The 17,417-nt window shown below is 40.2% G+C and overlaps 1 protein-coding gene and 1 long non-coding RNA gene across 3 annotated transcripts in view; one reads left to right on the top strand and one right to left on the bottom strand.

Moving 5' to 3' along the window:
- Nucleotides 1-4,520: 4,520 nt before the first annotated feature.
- The window catches only part of LOC126587706 (coatomer subunit alpha-1-like), a 51,696-nt gene continuing 38,799 nt past the window's right edge, over nucleotides 4,521-17,417 (top strand). The window contains exon 1 of the mRNA XM_050252797.1: nucleotides 4,521-5,444. Coding sequence (XP_050108754.1) covers nucleotides 4,536-5,234 — 699 coding nt within the window. The 5' untranslated portion in view covers nucleotides 4,521-4,535 and the 3' untranslated portion in view covers nucleotides 5,235-5,444. The remainder of the gene's footprint in view (nucleotides 5,445-17,417) is intronic.
- On the bottom strand, nucleotides 9,567-16,959 carry LOC126587730 (uncharacterized). Of its 2 annotated transcripts, XR_007611199.1 has the most exons (3): nucleotides 15,751-16,959; nucleotides 9,901-11,761; nucleotides 9,567-9,833 (listed from the first exon to the last, which is right to left on the bottom strand). It is a non-coding gene; the product is annotated as an uncharacterized LOC126587730 (long non-coding RNA). The 2 variants fall into 2 exon arrangements; XR_007611198.1 differs by lacking the exon at nucleotides 15,751-16,959 and having other exon boundaries at nucleotides 9,901-11,883.

Raw genomic sequence — 17,417 nt, 5'->3', positions numbered from 1 at the left:
GAGTGAACCGCAGTAGAGCCGGGCATATACATGCGGATAGATGGTGGTTCAATACCGTAGACAGCCTGGTATGGAGACATTCTTATGGCCGATTGGAAAGTGGTGTTATACCACCATTCTGCCCAGGGAATAAGAGAAGACCAGTGGGAGGGTTTGTCAGCGGAGAAGCAGCGAAGATAATGTTCCAAAGTGCGGTTGAGAACCTCTGTTTGACCATCCGTCTGGGGGTGGTAAGCTGAACTTGGGCACAGTTTGCTGCCTTGGAGTTTAAAAAACTCTTGCCAAAAATTGCTGATGAAAATGGGATCGCGATCAGACACAATCGACTTAGGCATGCCGTGTAGGCGGAAGACTTCTTTGATGAAAGTGTCTGCGATAGAGGCTGCAGTATATGGGTGTTTCAGGGGGACAAAATGGCCATATTTGGATAAACGGTCGACCACCACAAGGATGACTGAGTACCCGCTGGAGAGGGGCAGGCCTTAGATGAAATCAAGAGATATATCTTGCCAGATACCAGTGGGAATGGGCAGGGGCTGCAGCAACCCAGGGGGGTGTATATGTTCGATGTTTTGGCGCTGACATTCTGTGCATTCAGCCACAAAGGTTTTGATGTCCTTCCGTATACCGGGCCATAAAAAATTTCTGGAGAGCCTTTTGTAAGTTCGAAGGAAGCCGGAGTGACCCCCTTGAAGAGAGGCATGGAATTCTTCCAAAAGTTTAGGGCGCCAGTGGGATGTGAGTGGGACAAAGATTCGTTGTTTGTAGTGCAGCACATCATTGAGAAGGGAGAAACCTTTGATGGTAGTGGTGGGTGCTCGGGATAAAAGAGGCCAGATTTCTTGCACTTGCGGATCCTGTGGATAGGACTGTTGTAATTGCGGTATGCAATCAAAAATAGGCGTGGACAGCCCCATTAACGGCAGTAGGTCCTGTTGTCTCGATAGAGCATCTGGTGCACTATTTTGAGGACCGGGTCTATACTCAACTGAGTAGTTATACCCCAGTAATTTCACTAACCATTTTTGCTGTTGAGGGGTTGTTATGCGCTGCTCCAGAAAATGTTTGAGGGGTTGATGGTCTGTGATAATGCGAAAATGTTGTCCCAAAAGATAATGGCGCCAGTGTTGCACAGCAAAGACGATGGCTAACATCTCCTTGTCATAAGTGGAGAGCCCAAGTGTACGGCCGGAAAGTGATTTGCTTAAGTAAGCAATGGGGTGCCCCTCTTGGCTTAAAACAGCTCCTATTCCACTGCCGGATGCATCCGTTTCAACGACGAATGACTTTGTAAAATCTGGTAGGGCGAGCACTGGTGTTGTGGATAGCACCTGCTTTAAAGCTTCGAATGCCTTAAGGGAGTCAGTTGACCACAAGAAGCTGCCTTGTTTCAACATGTTGGTTAGGGGTTTGGCAAGTAGGCCGTAATGCTTGACAAATTTTCTGTAGTAACCGGTTAAACCGAGGAAACCACGCAGGCCTTTGAGAGATGTTGGTCGGGGCCAGTCCTTGATAGCCTTGATCTTAGATGGATCCACAGAAACCCCCGTGCCAGAGATGGTATGACCCAAATAAGCAATTTGATCTTGGCCAAATGAGCACTTGCTCAGTTTCACCTTCAAGCTGTGCTTAGACAAAAGTTCGAAAATTGTCTCCAAATGGGAGAGGTGAGTAGCAAGGGAAGGACTATAGACTAATATATCATCAAAAAAGATCAAAACAAATTTCCGTAAGTACGGACGGAAAATCGAATTCATTAAGGATTGGAAGGTTGCAGGTGCATTGGATAAGCCAAAAGGCATTACCGTGAATTCGTAGTGTCCGTCGTGGGTGCGAAAAGCAGTCTTGGCAATGTCCTCAGTACTCATTCGAATTTGGTGGTAACCGGACCTGAGGTCCAATTTTGAAAATATGGTGGCGCCCGACAGTTCATCAAGAAGTTCATCCACTACTGGTATAGGGAAGCGATCCTTTATAGTTGCAGCATTCAAGGCTCGATAATCAATACACAATCGCCAAGTGTCGTCTTTCTTCTTAACAAGGAGGACCGGGGAGGAAAAGGGGCTGGAGCTGGGTCGGATGACACCTGCATTCAAGAATTCCCGCACTTGTTTTTCAATCTCAGCCTTTTGGTAGTGGGGATAGCGGTAGGGGCGAACATTGATGGGGTTGGTATGGGGCAGAAGGGGTATTTTGTGGTCGATGGAGCGTTCAGGTGGAAGACTTGATGGGTTGGTGAATAAGTGCTGGTATTGGTGGATGAGGGAGAGAAGGGCGGGATGACTATCTGTAGGTGGGGTAAGGGTAGTATCTGTGGAAGCAATGGAAGCGAGTAGAGAATAAGGATTGTGTAGTAATTGATCCATCAGGTGACATGGAGGAAATAAAGATGCTGAGGGCGTCAGGCCTTGGAGTGTGTAAGTTTTGTCGTCCACGGAGAATATCATTGTTTTCTGCTTGAAGTGCCAACCAATAAAGCCCAGGGATTCCAACCATTCGGCACCCAATATGAGGTCACATCCAGGGACATCCAGTAAGAGGAAAGGTCCGTGCAAAGTATAATCTTGTAATTTTATAGTCACATCAGTAACACGTTTGGAGGAGTATCGATCATGGGATGCGGTTGTGAACTTCACAGGAGTAATGGACTCCATCGGGAGGCCTAACTGTTCAGCAATGTGGGGATGCAATAGGTTGCACGCGGCGCCGGAGTCGATCAACACGGTGATAGGCTTAGATGAAATATAGCCTGTCAGTCGCATGGGTCGTCCAATATTAATACCCGGAAGAGAGAACAGTTCAAGCATATGACAAGTATTGTCCTCGATGGTAGGGTTGTCTTCGATGCAATCATGAAATTCTGGAGGATCTTCCTCAGGCAGAGTAGGTTCAAGCAGAATGAGCAGTGGTGTTTTGCATTTGTGGGTGGGAGAATATTGTTCATGACAACCAAAACATTCGTTTTTTCGTCTTTTGTCCTGCACTTCGGCTGGTGATAAGCGTTTAATGGTGGTATGAAGCTGGGAGGTTGGTTTTGTATGTGGTGGTGGTGTTGGGTTGGGAAAAGAGGAATTGGGAGTGGGTTGATAGGTTGTGGAAGACCGGGGAAAATAGGGACGGGTTGAACGTTGAGCTTGTAGTTTAGTTTCAAAAATTTTGGCTAGTTTCTGGGCTTGATGGAGGGATTCGGGTTCGAGAGTGAGGACATCATGACGGATGTCCTCCTTTAGGCCACCCACGAATACATGTTTTAATTGGTTTTCAGTCCAATCTGTTACCCTGCAAGAAAGCCGGGTGAATTCAGCTAGATAATCATCCACAGTAGTCTTTTGTTGAATGTGAGTAAGTCGGGACTCCATGTTTGCGCGATCGCCCCCACCAAAACGTTGGAGCAATAGATCCACAAAGAGTCCCCAATTTTCGCGACCATGTCTTTGTTCAAAACCCCGCATCCAAATGGAGGCATCTGCACCAAAGTTACAGGCTGCTACAAGGACCCATTGGTGGGGGGGGACCTCGTAGTAGTCGAGATATCTTTCGGCCATGGCCAACCAACCGTAGGGGTCTTCTCCATTGAAACGAGGGAGGTCCAATTTAATGGGTTTGAAGGTAGAGGCAGGGGTTTGGGCCGTATAAGGTGGCGGGTGGGTGTGAATAGGGGAATGAGGGGTGGATGCGAGATGGAAGGAGTGGGAGAATGAGGGCCCGGGTGTGGAAAGGTGAGGTGAAAAGTTTGAGGATGAGGCTTGGTGGGTGTGAGGTTGGTTAATGGGCCTGGGTGTGATGGTTGTAGTGGGCCGGCTGGAGGGGGTGTAAGTGGGGATGGGTTGTAAAGTGGGTGGGGTGGGTGAGATAGACCCAAACCCGTGTAGGATGTGGTTGGTGGAGGAAAGAGGGAGCGGAATGAGGGTTGGGGATTGGGTGTAGAGGCACGGAGAGGGGTGGGTGTAGCGGTGGGGGTGGGTTGGACAGTGGAGGGTGGGGTGGGTGTAGGTGGGACGGCTGATTTGAGGCGGCGAAGCTCGTCTAGGAGTAATGTCTGGAATGAAGCGAACTGGGAGGTCATGGTGGTTTGGAAGGCAGTGTTGGAGTCGCTGAGGAGGTCTAGAGATTTCTGGAAAGAAGCTTGTTGGGATTCTAAGAGGTTGATGGTGTCGCAGACATCCTCAACTTGGTTACGGAGGTGTTCGTGACGAACGTCCACCGCCGCAGCCACAACATCGGGATCAGAGCTAGCGGCTTGCATGTTTTTGCCCATCGGTCGACGGGCTCTGATACCAATTGGTACACCCAATCGGCTCAGATTAGCTAAAATGGTAACTTGAACAAGAAATAGTGCAGGAAATAGAAAGAGCAAGAAGGAAACAGAGAGTTTTGAGGAAAAGAGGCAGTTTAATTCATTTCATTCATAAAGTGTTCTTCCTCTCTATTACATATTTATACTCCTGGTAAGGGAGAACCCTAGTTACTTAGACATGAGGATAAAGGGACTGATATGGGCCGGTTGCAAGGAGGGAAGTAGTGGGCTCCTGTAAATGGGCTTAACAAGGGGTCCTCCTGCTCTTGTATTTAAATTCTCAGAGCTAGAAGAGAAGCTTAAGGCGGGTTACAAGGCCACAACCCAAGGGAAATTTGCTGATGCTTTACGTCTTCTCCTTGGTATTCTGCATACTATTCCTCTGATCGTAGTTGATTCAAGGAGAGAGGTTGATGAAGTAAAAGAATTAATTATCATTGTAAAGGAGTATGTTCTGGGTTTGAAGATGGAGATTAAGAGGAAGGAACTTAAAGGTGATCCAGTTCGCCAACAGGAGCTAGCGGCTTACTTCACCCACTGCAACCTTCAGATGCCTCACTTGAGACTTGCATTACTAAATGCCATGAGTGTTTGCTATAAGGCTGGTAATCTCAACACGGCAGCTAACTTTGCCAGGCGACTTTTGGAGACCAATACCACTGTTGAAAACCATGCAAAGACTGCAAGACAAATCCTGCAAGCTGCCGAAAAGAACATGACTGATGCAACCCAGCTAAACTATGATTTCAGAAACCCATTTGTGGTTTGTGGGGCAGCATATGTTCCTATTTACCGTGGACAAAAGGATGTGTCATGCCCGTACTGCAGTTCTCGGTTTGTTCCCAACCAGGAAGGGAAGCTTTGTACTGTTTGTGATCTTTCAGTGGTTGGATCAGATGCATCTGGTTTGCTCTGTTGTCCCACCCAGATAAGATGATCTCCTGCTGCTCAAGTGGTAGCAAATTTTTCAACCTTCAAGTACGACAACGGTTATGTTAGTTTTCTCATCTCCTTGAGCAGGGTTTCTATGTTAAAGAACGCAATTTGATTAGGTTGTGTGCTTCTCTTGTATTTCTATTTCAAATTTTATTTCAAGGTACGTGATCATGATTTCGCTGTAATGAAAAGGTTGAGCATTTTGGTCTAGGTGATTCTTGTGACTTTTGAAAATAAACAAATTAGATTGAGTTGGTAGATTACTTGCTTTTCCTGAGATTTGTAACTTTGAAACCTCATACATTGTAGACACCATTTTCGTGTTAAAACTCGTTTTTGAATTCCATCTGAGAAATGTCAATCTGCCTAGATTTTGAATATGTTGTGTTTGGAATGTATTTCATTTCTTGTGTGCCTGAGTAACTTTCTGCCAATTATATTCACATCTTGGTGTATGATTGGCATGGAGGTGGAGGAGTGCAAGTACGCCAGTGCTCCGGCAGTTTCTGCTGCGATCTTCAGTCGTAACTCCCATGAAAGTGATGGTTCCTTGCTCTTTATGCTATGAAGATGATCAGAGAGTTCCCCTGGTGATGAACGCATAAACTAGTAATGGCACTGGTGTCTCTAAACAGTGACCCAATAGCTTCACCACATTTGGGTTGAAGCTCCGATTTTCGACCTTTCTATGGCAACCACTGCATGAAGTTCTTCTGCTCTCATGGTAGTTGTCTGTGAACATTCACGGATCTATGAACAATAGTTTCAGATCTAATGGTTTTGTTTTCGAATTTTCCTAGGTGTGTAGTTCTCCATTTTTTTTTTTTGCTTCTGAATCTGAAAAATTGATTGAAATCATTTTTTTTATTGCTGTAGACATAAAATGGGAGCAGCCTCTCCATAAAATGGGGGTAAGGCTAGCCGACATTCACCTCTCCTAGACCCTGCGTAAAGCGGGAGCCTTGTGCACTGGGTACGACCTTTTTTTGTAGACATAACCCGCCGACCCCACTTAGTGGGAAAATGCTTTGTTGTTGTTGTAGACATAACCCAGAATTTTTTATTTTTTATTTTTTTTTTCATTTTGTGAATAGGGTTGTAGTTCAATTGATCTTTAATCATGTAAATATGTTGCTTTTTTGTGTTTATTTTTTCTTTGTAGATGGAGAGAGATTACCTTTGGCTGTTAACGAGTTGGGCACATGTGATCTTTACTCTCAAGTGAGGCTTTCTTTAATTCTTATTTTTTTCAATCATGTTCCTTTCTTGAGAGCTACATCTTTCAGTTTGATAATTTCTGCTGCAACCTATCATTTTAACTTAGATGTACTTGAAGTAAGATATAAATATTGTCATCTTGACATCATGTGTCTCCGGACAATCCTGTTTTGAATGGATGGTGAATCCGTGATAGACTTTCAAATCTGCTTTTGTAGTCGAAAGAGGTTGGTTATTCAATATTTTAATTTATGCCCTTTTAGACTTTTAGTTGTTTGAATGGACTTTCTATAATCTAATGACGCTAAATTTAATAGCTGTCTTTGTATATTGTATTTGCATTGTCAAATTGCATTTTTTTTTTGCTGGAAAATATAAATGATCACATGTAACAAATTTACAAGTTAACTACTAACATTAATAATTTAATGAACGTTTAATAGATACATCACAACTTTGTTCATAAGATTTGTACAAGTATCTCAACCCTATAAATTCTATTTTTGTTAAACAGAACAAAAGTGCTCCGAATGCTACTCACCAAGGTGCAAAATCATCAGGACACATTTTTCCGACTCTTTCAAAGCCCCTCTGGTAAGATTCCAAGTTTTACCCCCAATTTATTTTCTCTGTTTCAGTGCTTTTGAAAAGTTTTAGTTTTTCGTATTTCTCTAACCCATCAAACACAGTACTCATGTACACACACACACACACACACACACACACACACTTACACATACGTATATGCACCTTCTTTAGTTTCTCTGTGAAACATGTACTCTCTCTGTTATTGTAAAGAATGTTTGATTTCGTGACTTAATTAATCTCAACTAGCCTACTGTAGTTGAAGATTTGGATTTTACTTTAGTTTATTTTAAATGAATGGTTTGCAATCCTAATTCCATGTTTTACTTATGTTCATGGTTTTGATTAAGCTTTGTGACCGTGAGGCAGTGTGTCAAACTTCAGTTGGTATTTCTTAATGAAAGAAACTAATACGATAATCAAGGGTCCGGTTGGGACCCTTTTTGCGCGGGTTAGAATCACTTCCGAGAACAACACCTCCCACTTTTAAGCATAGAATCACCTCCAAAACAGGCCATAAGCAATACAAAATCCAAAAGCTTTAATTAGTCATCCACCTGCTTAGCAATTCATAGGTTTTAAAATTTGTCTTTTCATGCATAAGGTATAAAAGATAATTTGCTGTTTTCCATTATTCTGTGTCCCTTGTATGATTGAATTATCAATTATCATATATTAAGTTCAGCCTATATTCTGCAGTGTTTCTCTAACATTTATATTTTATTCCAGATGCTCTCTGTTTCAGTGTATCATGCTAATTAGTCAAATTAATTTTTTATCACAATGGTTATAAACATGATGATTACCACAAGGATTTGCCAGGTTAATGGTGACAATGAATCAGTTACCAAGAAACCCTAATTTTAAAAGCTATGATAAGCTTATTCGGGATCATCTTATGCACAGCCAGTTCTTTTATTTGCACTGCATATTGGTTGATGTACTGGTAAGAAAAATATCGTTTTACACTTCAAATTTAAATATTACTTAACTACATGTGAAACTTTGTTTTTCTTTAAGTTTTGCTTGCAATTCTGTTTCGTTTCTTAATCTTAGGGATTTGCTGACAATCGGGGGAGGGATACAGAGGGAGGGGGTGATGTAGGGCCCACATGTGGGGTTTAGGGGTTTCATGGGGAGGGTTCAAGGTATTAAATATTGGTAATATCGGAAATATCGGTAGTCCGAAAACACGGAAATATCGATGGAAATATCGGGATAATATCGATATCGATAAAAATTACATGGAAACCACGGAAATTGTAAGAAAAACTTGGAAATTTTTATTGAAACTTTGCAGGATGTTTATTTAGTCAATTATCTATTAGTTCATCACAAAAAATTGGAAGGAAATGCATTTCATGATGGATTTAACATTATCAAGTTGATTATATAGTGAGCTGACAAACATTGTGAGTGTAGAAAATATGTAGTAATTAATGAAAGAAGTCTAAACACACCATAATCATTTATATATAATGAATTAGTACAATATTTTACACTTTAGTACCACATAGAGTTCCTATGAGGTTCAAAATTTTCACTATCTTCATCATCTCTATGTGTAGAGTGAGTGTATTGTGAAGAGTAGTTATCAAATGATAAATCCCCAAAATAGTTTTGCATGTAATTGTTAACATGCCACCCATATGGATCCGAGATTGGTTGAGGTTGTCCATAAGCAAAATCATTTGAAGATTGAGTCTGGGATTGTTTCCATGAGTCGCTCGATTCCATCCCAACAGGAATGGGATATGAAGGGTAGGAAAATGGTTGGTTATGAGTATAACCATAGTTACTATTTCTCATTCCAACAGAGTCCGAAGTTCTAGATAACGAGTCATCTTCTTGACTTGACAAAATCCCCTTGCCTCTTTCTCTACGAGTATAGTCATTCCCTATGGCACCAATTCCTGGTCCTGCCCGCCTACTGCCATGGTCATCATCCTGTGTTGCATGCGTGAAGTTTGCCTCACCAGTGAATGGGGTCATAAATCCGGGAGGTGGTCCATAATAGTTTCCATATCCAGCTCCACTGTATCCTTCATCATTTCCACCTCCGATGGTAGGTGAGTCTCCTGATCTTGTACTAGAGCTATCATTAGTATCAGCACGATGTTGTGGTTGTGTAGGATTGGAAGAAGGTGAAATTCCAGTGCTTCTTGGTCTTGGGCGCAAAAGTTCTTCCAAAGAGTCAGCGCTGCTAGATCCCACCTCCTCCTCTAATACTCTTTCTACATTTATCCCTTCATTACGTGCTTCTTCAGCAACTCTGGGAGCTGGTTGCCTTCATCATCATCTAAATGAAGAGGTCTAATCCATTGATAAAGTTAGTTACCCTCTGTATCATCATCTTCACCAACAATATCAAACATATCTAGTGGGTCACCACGGTCACCACGGTCGACATGATCTATTTCTGCTTCCTTATCTCGAATTTGAAGCTTCATGTTGTAGTAGCAATAAACTAATTTTTCCAACCTACTATAAGCCAACCTATTTCTTTGCTTTGTGTGTATGAGTGCAAATGTGCTCCAATTTCTTTCACAAGCAGATGAGGAAGCTGTTTGTGATAATACTTTGATTGCTAACTTTCTCACAGTTGGTGCATCGGTCCCATACATGATCCACCATTCAGCTACAATGAAAAACAATGTTGATAAGCCTAATAACTCGAACAAATTCTATTATAAACTTATAGTGAAATATGTTTACACTCACTAGGAGACATTGTTGTTCGAGCAGCAATTGATGTTGGTTCTCCAAAAGTTCTTCTTGCATCTTTAAACCATGTTAGCTGAATTCAATAAATCGTGTTAGTTTAATCCAACAAAGTAATTATTATAATTTAAGTAATTGTGTACCTCATTTCCAAATTGGCCAACTGTTGGTGATGCAGGGTCTAATTTAGAGTATACATTATGTACATCACGTATAAGGGTACCATTATCTCCAACATCGGGTCTGTATTGGTATCGAGGATTCAAATAATATGTTGTTCAAAGAAACACATACTCTAATAAGAGAAATAATACTTATGCAACTAAAGAAATGAATTGCAAATTATGACATAATTTATACCTGCTGCATGCAAATTGTGGTATAATGTTTTATACCATCGGTCTTCAATTATCTTTATGACCCACCTTGCACCATGTTTTCTTTCCAATTCATCCTTCACTACACGCATCAACTCATATACTGCCCCCATAGTAGGATACACTTCTGTGTCAACGATCCGTAAAACTTTGTAAAAAGGTTCAAACACTTGGCACACATGTTCTGATTGAGTCCAAAAAGCATGATCAAGCACTATACTTTCCACCATACGACCTGTATTTGAGCGGCTGAAATTGTGGTTGGCCCAATCGTCACTAGTGAATAGTTGCTTCAACCCTGCTTTCTTTTTAAGTAGGCTGTCTAATGCAATATAGTTGGTGGCGAATCGAGTGGTAGCTGGACGAATAATTTCTTCTTTGCAAAATTCACGCATCTTTGCCAACAACCAACCGTGATTGTAAATATAATTTGTGATCGTTCTAGCTCTTTTTACTACAGTAGCAACATTCTCTCTCTTCCATATTACCTCAAACATGAGATCAATACAATGTGCTGCACATGATGTCCAAAACACATTATGATGCTTCATTAACTTTTTTCCAGCTTTGACAAATGCAGAACCGTTGTCGGTCACGACTTGGACAACATTATGCTATCCCACATCCATGATTACATCCCTCAATAATTTGTAAATATACTTGTAGTTCTTTATATGGTCTGAAGCATCAACAGACTTAAAAAAAATTGTCTTTCCCTTGGAGTATACCATGAAGTTTATGATAGACAATCTGGTCGGGCCAGTCCATCTGTCACACATGATTGTGCAACCATTAGTTTCCCACTTTGACCTCAACTTGTTAACATACTCGCCAATGTCTTTATACTCCATATCCAAATATTTGTTTCTTATCTCATAGGGAGTGGGAGGTTGTACTCCAACACCGGCATGTTGACATCCCACTACCATATTTTTGAAATGATGTGATGATGCTTTCTCAGTAGGGACATTTTCATAGATAAAGAACTTGCTAATTAGACGCTCCATTCCCTCCTTCACATTACCTCCAGTGAAATAACTCCAAACACTCTTTTGACGTGCTTTGGATGACTTATATAAACTTGCGGCTATTGGTGGTGTTGGTTGTGATTCTCTAAGACTGCCTCCCCGTCTAAGTTGTGCACCACCACTTATCCCGGAACCTTGTGCTCTATTAGGAATTTTATGAAGGTGTTCTCTTTCCCATGCTGACTGTTTGGAGGCACGTAATGCTTGTTTCAAACTGCGTCGTTCTTCAGGTCCCATGTCATCATCACATTCGTCCTCATCGTCATCATCATCACTGTCAACCGCTTGGCCAATGACTTCTCCTCGTAGCCCAGCTCAAATATTTTCCATTCCATGTGTTATCTTTTCCTTCTGCTGTTTTTTATTTTTTAATAATGTGCTGATGAATGCCTTCACTTATGGGGGGACATTATCGCATCGTTGGACATTTTTTGCTGGATCTAATCCACTAAGATGGTACTTAAGTCGTGTCACTCCGCCACTCTTCATTACCCGACCACAATATTTGCAAATTGTGCCATGTTTGTTTCCGTCTATTGGGTCTCCATGTTCCCAAGCTGGATCACGTTTAGTAACTCCACTGGACATCTTAAACGTACCTATATTTATTTTTCATGAAAATTAGACAATTATTTTTTGATAAAATAAGAGAACCTAAATAATAAAGTTATTCTACAGAAGAATTAAATACGAAGTAAAGAAAATGATTGTAAAAATTTAAGTAATTATACAAATAATATGGAATAATAAAACCTAATATTAATGAATAATAATCCAATTTGATAAAAAAATAATCCTAATATAAAACATGGTGATGAATAATAATCCAATTTGATAATAATCCAATTTAATGAATAATCCAATTTGATAATAATCCAATTTAATGAATAATCCAATTTAATGAATAATCCAATTTGATAATAATCCAATTTAATGAATAATCCAATTTGATAATAATCCAATTTAATGAATAATCCAATTTAATGAAGAATAATCCAATTTGATAATAAAAAAAACCTAATATCAATGAATAATAATCCAATTTGATAATAAAACCTAATATTAATGAATAATAATCCAATTTGATAAAAAAATAATCCTAATATAAAACATGGTGATGAATAATAATCAAATTTGATAATAATCCAATTTAATGAATAATCCAATTTAATGAATAATCCAATTTGATAATAATCCAATTTAATGAATAATCCAATTTAATGAAGAATAATCCAATTTGATAATAAAACCCAATATTAATGAATAATAATCCAATTTGATAATAAAAAAACCTAATATTAATGAATAATAATCCAATTTGATAATAAAACTTAATATTAATGAATAATAATCCAATTTGATAAAAAAATAATTCTAATATAAAACATGGTGATGAATAATAATCCAATTTGATAATAATCTAATTTAATGAATAATCCAATTTGATAATAATCCAATTTAATGAAGAATAATCCAATTTGATAATAAAACCTAATATTAATGAATAATAATCCAATTTGATAAAAAAAATAATCCTAATATAAAACATGGTGATGAATAATAATCCAATTTGATAATAATCCAATTTAATGAATAATCCAATTTAATGAAGAATAATCCAATTTGATAATAAAACCTAATATTAATGAATAATAATCCAATTTGATAATTAAAAAAAAACCTAATATTAATGAATAATGACACACCCCGTCCCGAAGGAGGGTATGCTGGCCGTCACGTGAGAGTGACGTAACCATTTACACAGTTCGAAAGCTTTAAAAAATACAGTTACTAAGATGAAACACCCGAGGGTGAGTCCTACTTTTGTGAATTATGTCAGAACACCGTTGGATTCCTCATGGCCACCAAAGCTCTGCTAACTTGAACCTGGAGGGGCGCAAAACAAAATTGAGTGGGTCAGCAAAACAAAGTTTTTCGAAAACGTTTCATTTAAAACATTTCTAACCCCTCGCTGTAAAACCTGTATACTTTCCCAGAAAATAGCATAATAGCATAATACTTTTCATAAATCTCAAATCATCAATTTTTCTCAAAAACCAGAAAGTATGCCATGTTTTAATTTCGAAAACAGAATGAATCATGCATCAATGTAACAGGTGAAATGATGAATTAACCGGAGACCCTGCAGTTGGTCCTGTACGGTTAATTCTATAGCTCAACATCCAATCCAAACCGGAGTCACCTTGGTGACCTGTACGACACTACACTGCAGATAAGTCGGAACTACCTGAAGTAGTCTGTACGACATGAATGGTGTAATAATACGCTCTAGTGCTTATCTCATCAATCATCTGTGCACATAATCTAAGGTCACCTATCAGTCGGAACCCTCTCATGGTCTGTACGACATGTCGGAACCCTCTCATGGTCTGTACGACATGCACCTACTTGGATCCAAGGTGAGCGTGTGGTGCGAGGTGAATAATATAAGCACTAACACCATGGGTGCAGGTTATGAGCTATCAACATAATTCACATCATCAACAATGCACATGAATAACATAAAACTCACCTGATACTTACCTGTGCGTCCACATCACCAATTCACATATATATATGCATCAATTATCAATTCATATAACTCATATCATTCATATCATTCAAATCATGCATGCATGGCATTTTAGAAACATACTTTCATTAAAAACTCAATTTCTGGGAATTTCAATAGCATATAGGTAAATACAGAAAATACTGCCCACTCACCTGGAGTTCGCCCTACAACTCCTTAGCACAATACATCAAGGCATCATGACGATCGGCTCCTAGAACAATAATCAAATCCAACCTCAGAAATCATATCGATAGAATATATAACTTATATAAAACACGTCACTACGCAGTTTGATCCGGAAGATCTGCAACTCAGATTTCCAATCCATAACTTCCAGAGGTCCACAATATACCTCTAGGACAACATCCTAAAATTTCATTACCATCCAACGGTCGGATCTCCGTCAATTTCCAAAACCAAGTGACGGTTAACGTTCTATTTTATGAACTTACAACTCCAATTCCGAAAGATCTGTAAATCGGATTCCCGATCCGTAAGTTCCTATAATCCTCAAATATTACGTATTACAACGTATCAAAGTTTGGTGACGATCCAACGGTCGGATCGTCAATTCACATTTTCACCTAACCACGAATCGTAACGAACTTAGGTTCAATTATTCAATTTACGTCCATCAATTATCAAAACTGAACCTAGAGCATTAAACACATGCTAAGAATGACATTGGCGGGCCATTGTCCATGCGCCGCCGCACGGGCCGCCGCGGGTGGCGGTTGGCCGCCCCGGCTCGCCGGAAAATCTAACTATTTCAAAAAATTACCAAAATTTGCAGATTTGAAGATCTCAATGAGTAGAGTAACTTTCATACCTGTGGCCAAAGCCAATTTGGCTTGGAAGCACTTCAATTTCACCAAAACCGTGAAGAACCCTAGAATTGGGTGTTTTCAATTCGACCTTCAAATCAACTCCACCGTCCAAATCAATGCTTGGGCTTTGTTCCAGGTCCTAAGGGAATGCTAATGATGTTATTAATTGAAAGAAAACGTTTCAAGTTTTGAAGAAATTTCACACTAACCTACCGCACACCCCTCACGGTTTTAATCAAATTTCAAGGCTAAACTCCTTGATTTTTGGGGTGTAATAGGAAGAGGGAAGATCATAGAGGGTTTTCCAAGTGATAGATTGATGTAACTCACCGGAAAAATGATGAAATTTCGACGGAAATGGGTGAAGAACACCTGCGGGTCGCGCGGGTCACGGGTTCTCCCAACCCATTTCTCTCCTCTCTCCTCCGCTTCTCGCCCTCTCTCCTTTCCTCCTTTCCTTCCTCTGGTTGGTCAGATTCTTCCTCTCTCTTCTCCTGATTCGCTGGACTCCCTCATTTCTCTCCCGGAGCTCCGGCTCTCTTCTTCTGGTTGGGCAGTTTCTGCCCAATCCTCAATCTTCTTCTTCTTCTTCTTACGCACACCCACACACAAATCTTCTTCTCTCATCCCAACCATCCATTTAATTCTTCATTAAATCTGGGCCATCCAAATTTTAATAATAAAATTTATAAAATGTCCAAACTTCAAACTTTAAAATCTTTTTCGTTATAACTCCAAATAACGAACCGTCTGCGCCCACGCGTCCGTATCGACGAGTACTACGAGGATATGTCAAGAAAACAAATCTTAGGTGGCACGACATGACGATTAACCTCGCATAATGCACGTACCTCAAAGGGCACTTTTGTAAAATCCTTTATTAAAACTTTAAAAATCTTAAAATCAGGGACAGGCTGTCACAAATAATAATCCAATTTGATAATAAAACCTAATATTAATAAAATAATAAATAACATTAAACATATTAAAATTATCCTAGGGAATAATTATACAACATTACTTAATTACTTAAAAAAATTAACATGTAATTGTTAACATTACTTAATTACTTACAAAAATTAACATGCAAGTATTAATTACTTAAAAAAATTAACATACGAGTCCACACAAATTTATTTGTTGTTGTATAAATTACAATAATATAAATATAAGTTTGTAAACTTACCTTAAATATGGAACCCTTTGTGTTCAAGCTTTGGAATGGATCTGGAATGGCTTTGAAAAGGGTAAGGGAAGAAGAAGAAACGAAAATGCTCTGAATGCCTCTGATAGTGATACTCCACCTCTGATAAGGTGAAAGAATATAATAGACAATGGCACACTGTTCTGCATGTGAAAGAATATCACGGACTCACAGTGGCACACGGTTTCATTATAAAAGCAGTATTATTTGATGTCCATGGTCTGAAACTGCAAAAAGTTATTGACATATTGTGAAATCAGTCAGGCATCACAGATGAGATGACCCAACCACACACACACACAGACATGACACCACACACGCACACTCACCTCACACGCATACAGTCTCTCTCTCAGACTCTCGAACCTTCTCTCTTCTCTTCTCTGACTCTGAGCTCCCTTCTCCCCCTTCTTCATTCTCCCACGGGCCACAACAAACACAGATCTCCCACGTCTCTCGATCCTTCTCCCCCCCCACACACACGCACAGAGACCTAAGGTCTCTCGATCATTCTCCCACTCCCACACACACGCACAGAGACCCACATCGGCAGATCGGCTTCTGCTTCTCCCTCATCGCCGCCGTCGTCTCTCTCCTTTCTCTCTGCACCAAGGGTCCGAGACCCACATACACACACGCACACCCATCATCATCAGCAACCTCGTCTTTCTCCCTCTCCTTCTCGTCTCTGCAACTCGGCGAACTCCGGCGAGGCCGTGGGCTTCTGCTTCTCCCTTGTCGCCGCCGTCTCTCTCCTTTCTCTCTGCACCGAGGGTCCGAGACCCACATACACACACGCACACCCATCATCATCAGCAACCTCGTCTTTCTTCCTCTCCTTCTCGTCTCTGCAACTCGACGAACTCCGGCGAGGCCGTGGGTGTCGACTCACTTTCCGAACACCTCCGACGGTTTCACGGCAAACTTCATATATAAAAACGTTCATCTCGTCTTCTATTTCATTTTCATACCTAGATCGGAGTCTAGGGTCCTGTTTTACAGTCGGCTGGAGCTTCTACAGCTCCGACGTTCTTCTCCGAGCAGGCCAGTTCCGAAATTATCGATAATTTCGATAATATCGTGATATTATCGATATTATCCCGAAAACCATTTGGATATTGAAAAAAAAAATCGGTTCCCCTAAAAACCGATAATATCGGCGATATATCGCCGATATTATCGGCATTTCGGACCATGGGAGGGTTATAGAGGAAGGGGGTATAGGGACGTGCGCATAGGGTGTAGGGGTTTCACGCAGCCGGGGTTTTTTTTTTGGGGGGTGGGGGGGGTGTCTTTAAAAACATCTAATTTCATGTTTCCTTTCTATTTTGATTCCGACAGCATGTTTGGGATAGATTACGGTTGAAATTTTGCTTTAATCTGCAATTAATTATCCATACAAGCATCAGTTTTGATTTCGGTTTCAATTTTTGCTTTAATCTGCAATTGATTCTCCATGCAAACATCAGTTTTCGTATTTGAGACACTGTATTAGCGTCATTCAAAGAAATTTGAAGACAAGGCCTTGCTCGCTCATGAATTGAAGAAATTTTGGGGTTTGTTTCTTAACTAATTTCGTGTAATTTGAGAATTCAAATGGTTAAGTTTTGAACATGTAGGAGAGTGCAAATTTTTTCATACGGAGGTAT

The sequence above is a fragment of the Malus sylvestris genome, chromosome 10, assembly GCF_916048215.2.
Source record: "Malus sylvestris chromosome 10, drMalSylv7.2, whole genome shotgun sequence".
Taxonomy (NCBI): Eukaryota; Viridiplantae; Streptophyta; class Magnoliopsida; order Rosales; family Rosaceae; genus Malus; species Malus sylvestris.
The sequence above is the reverse complement of the archived record's forward strand: the minus strand, read 5'-3'. Positions and strand labels throughout refer to the sequence as shown.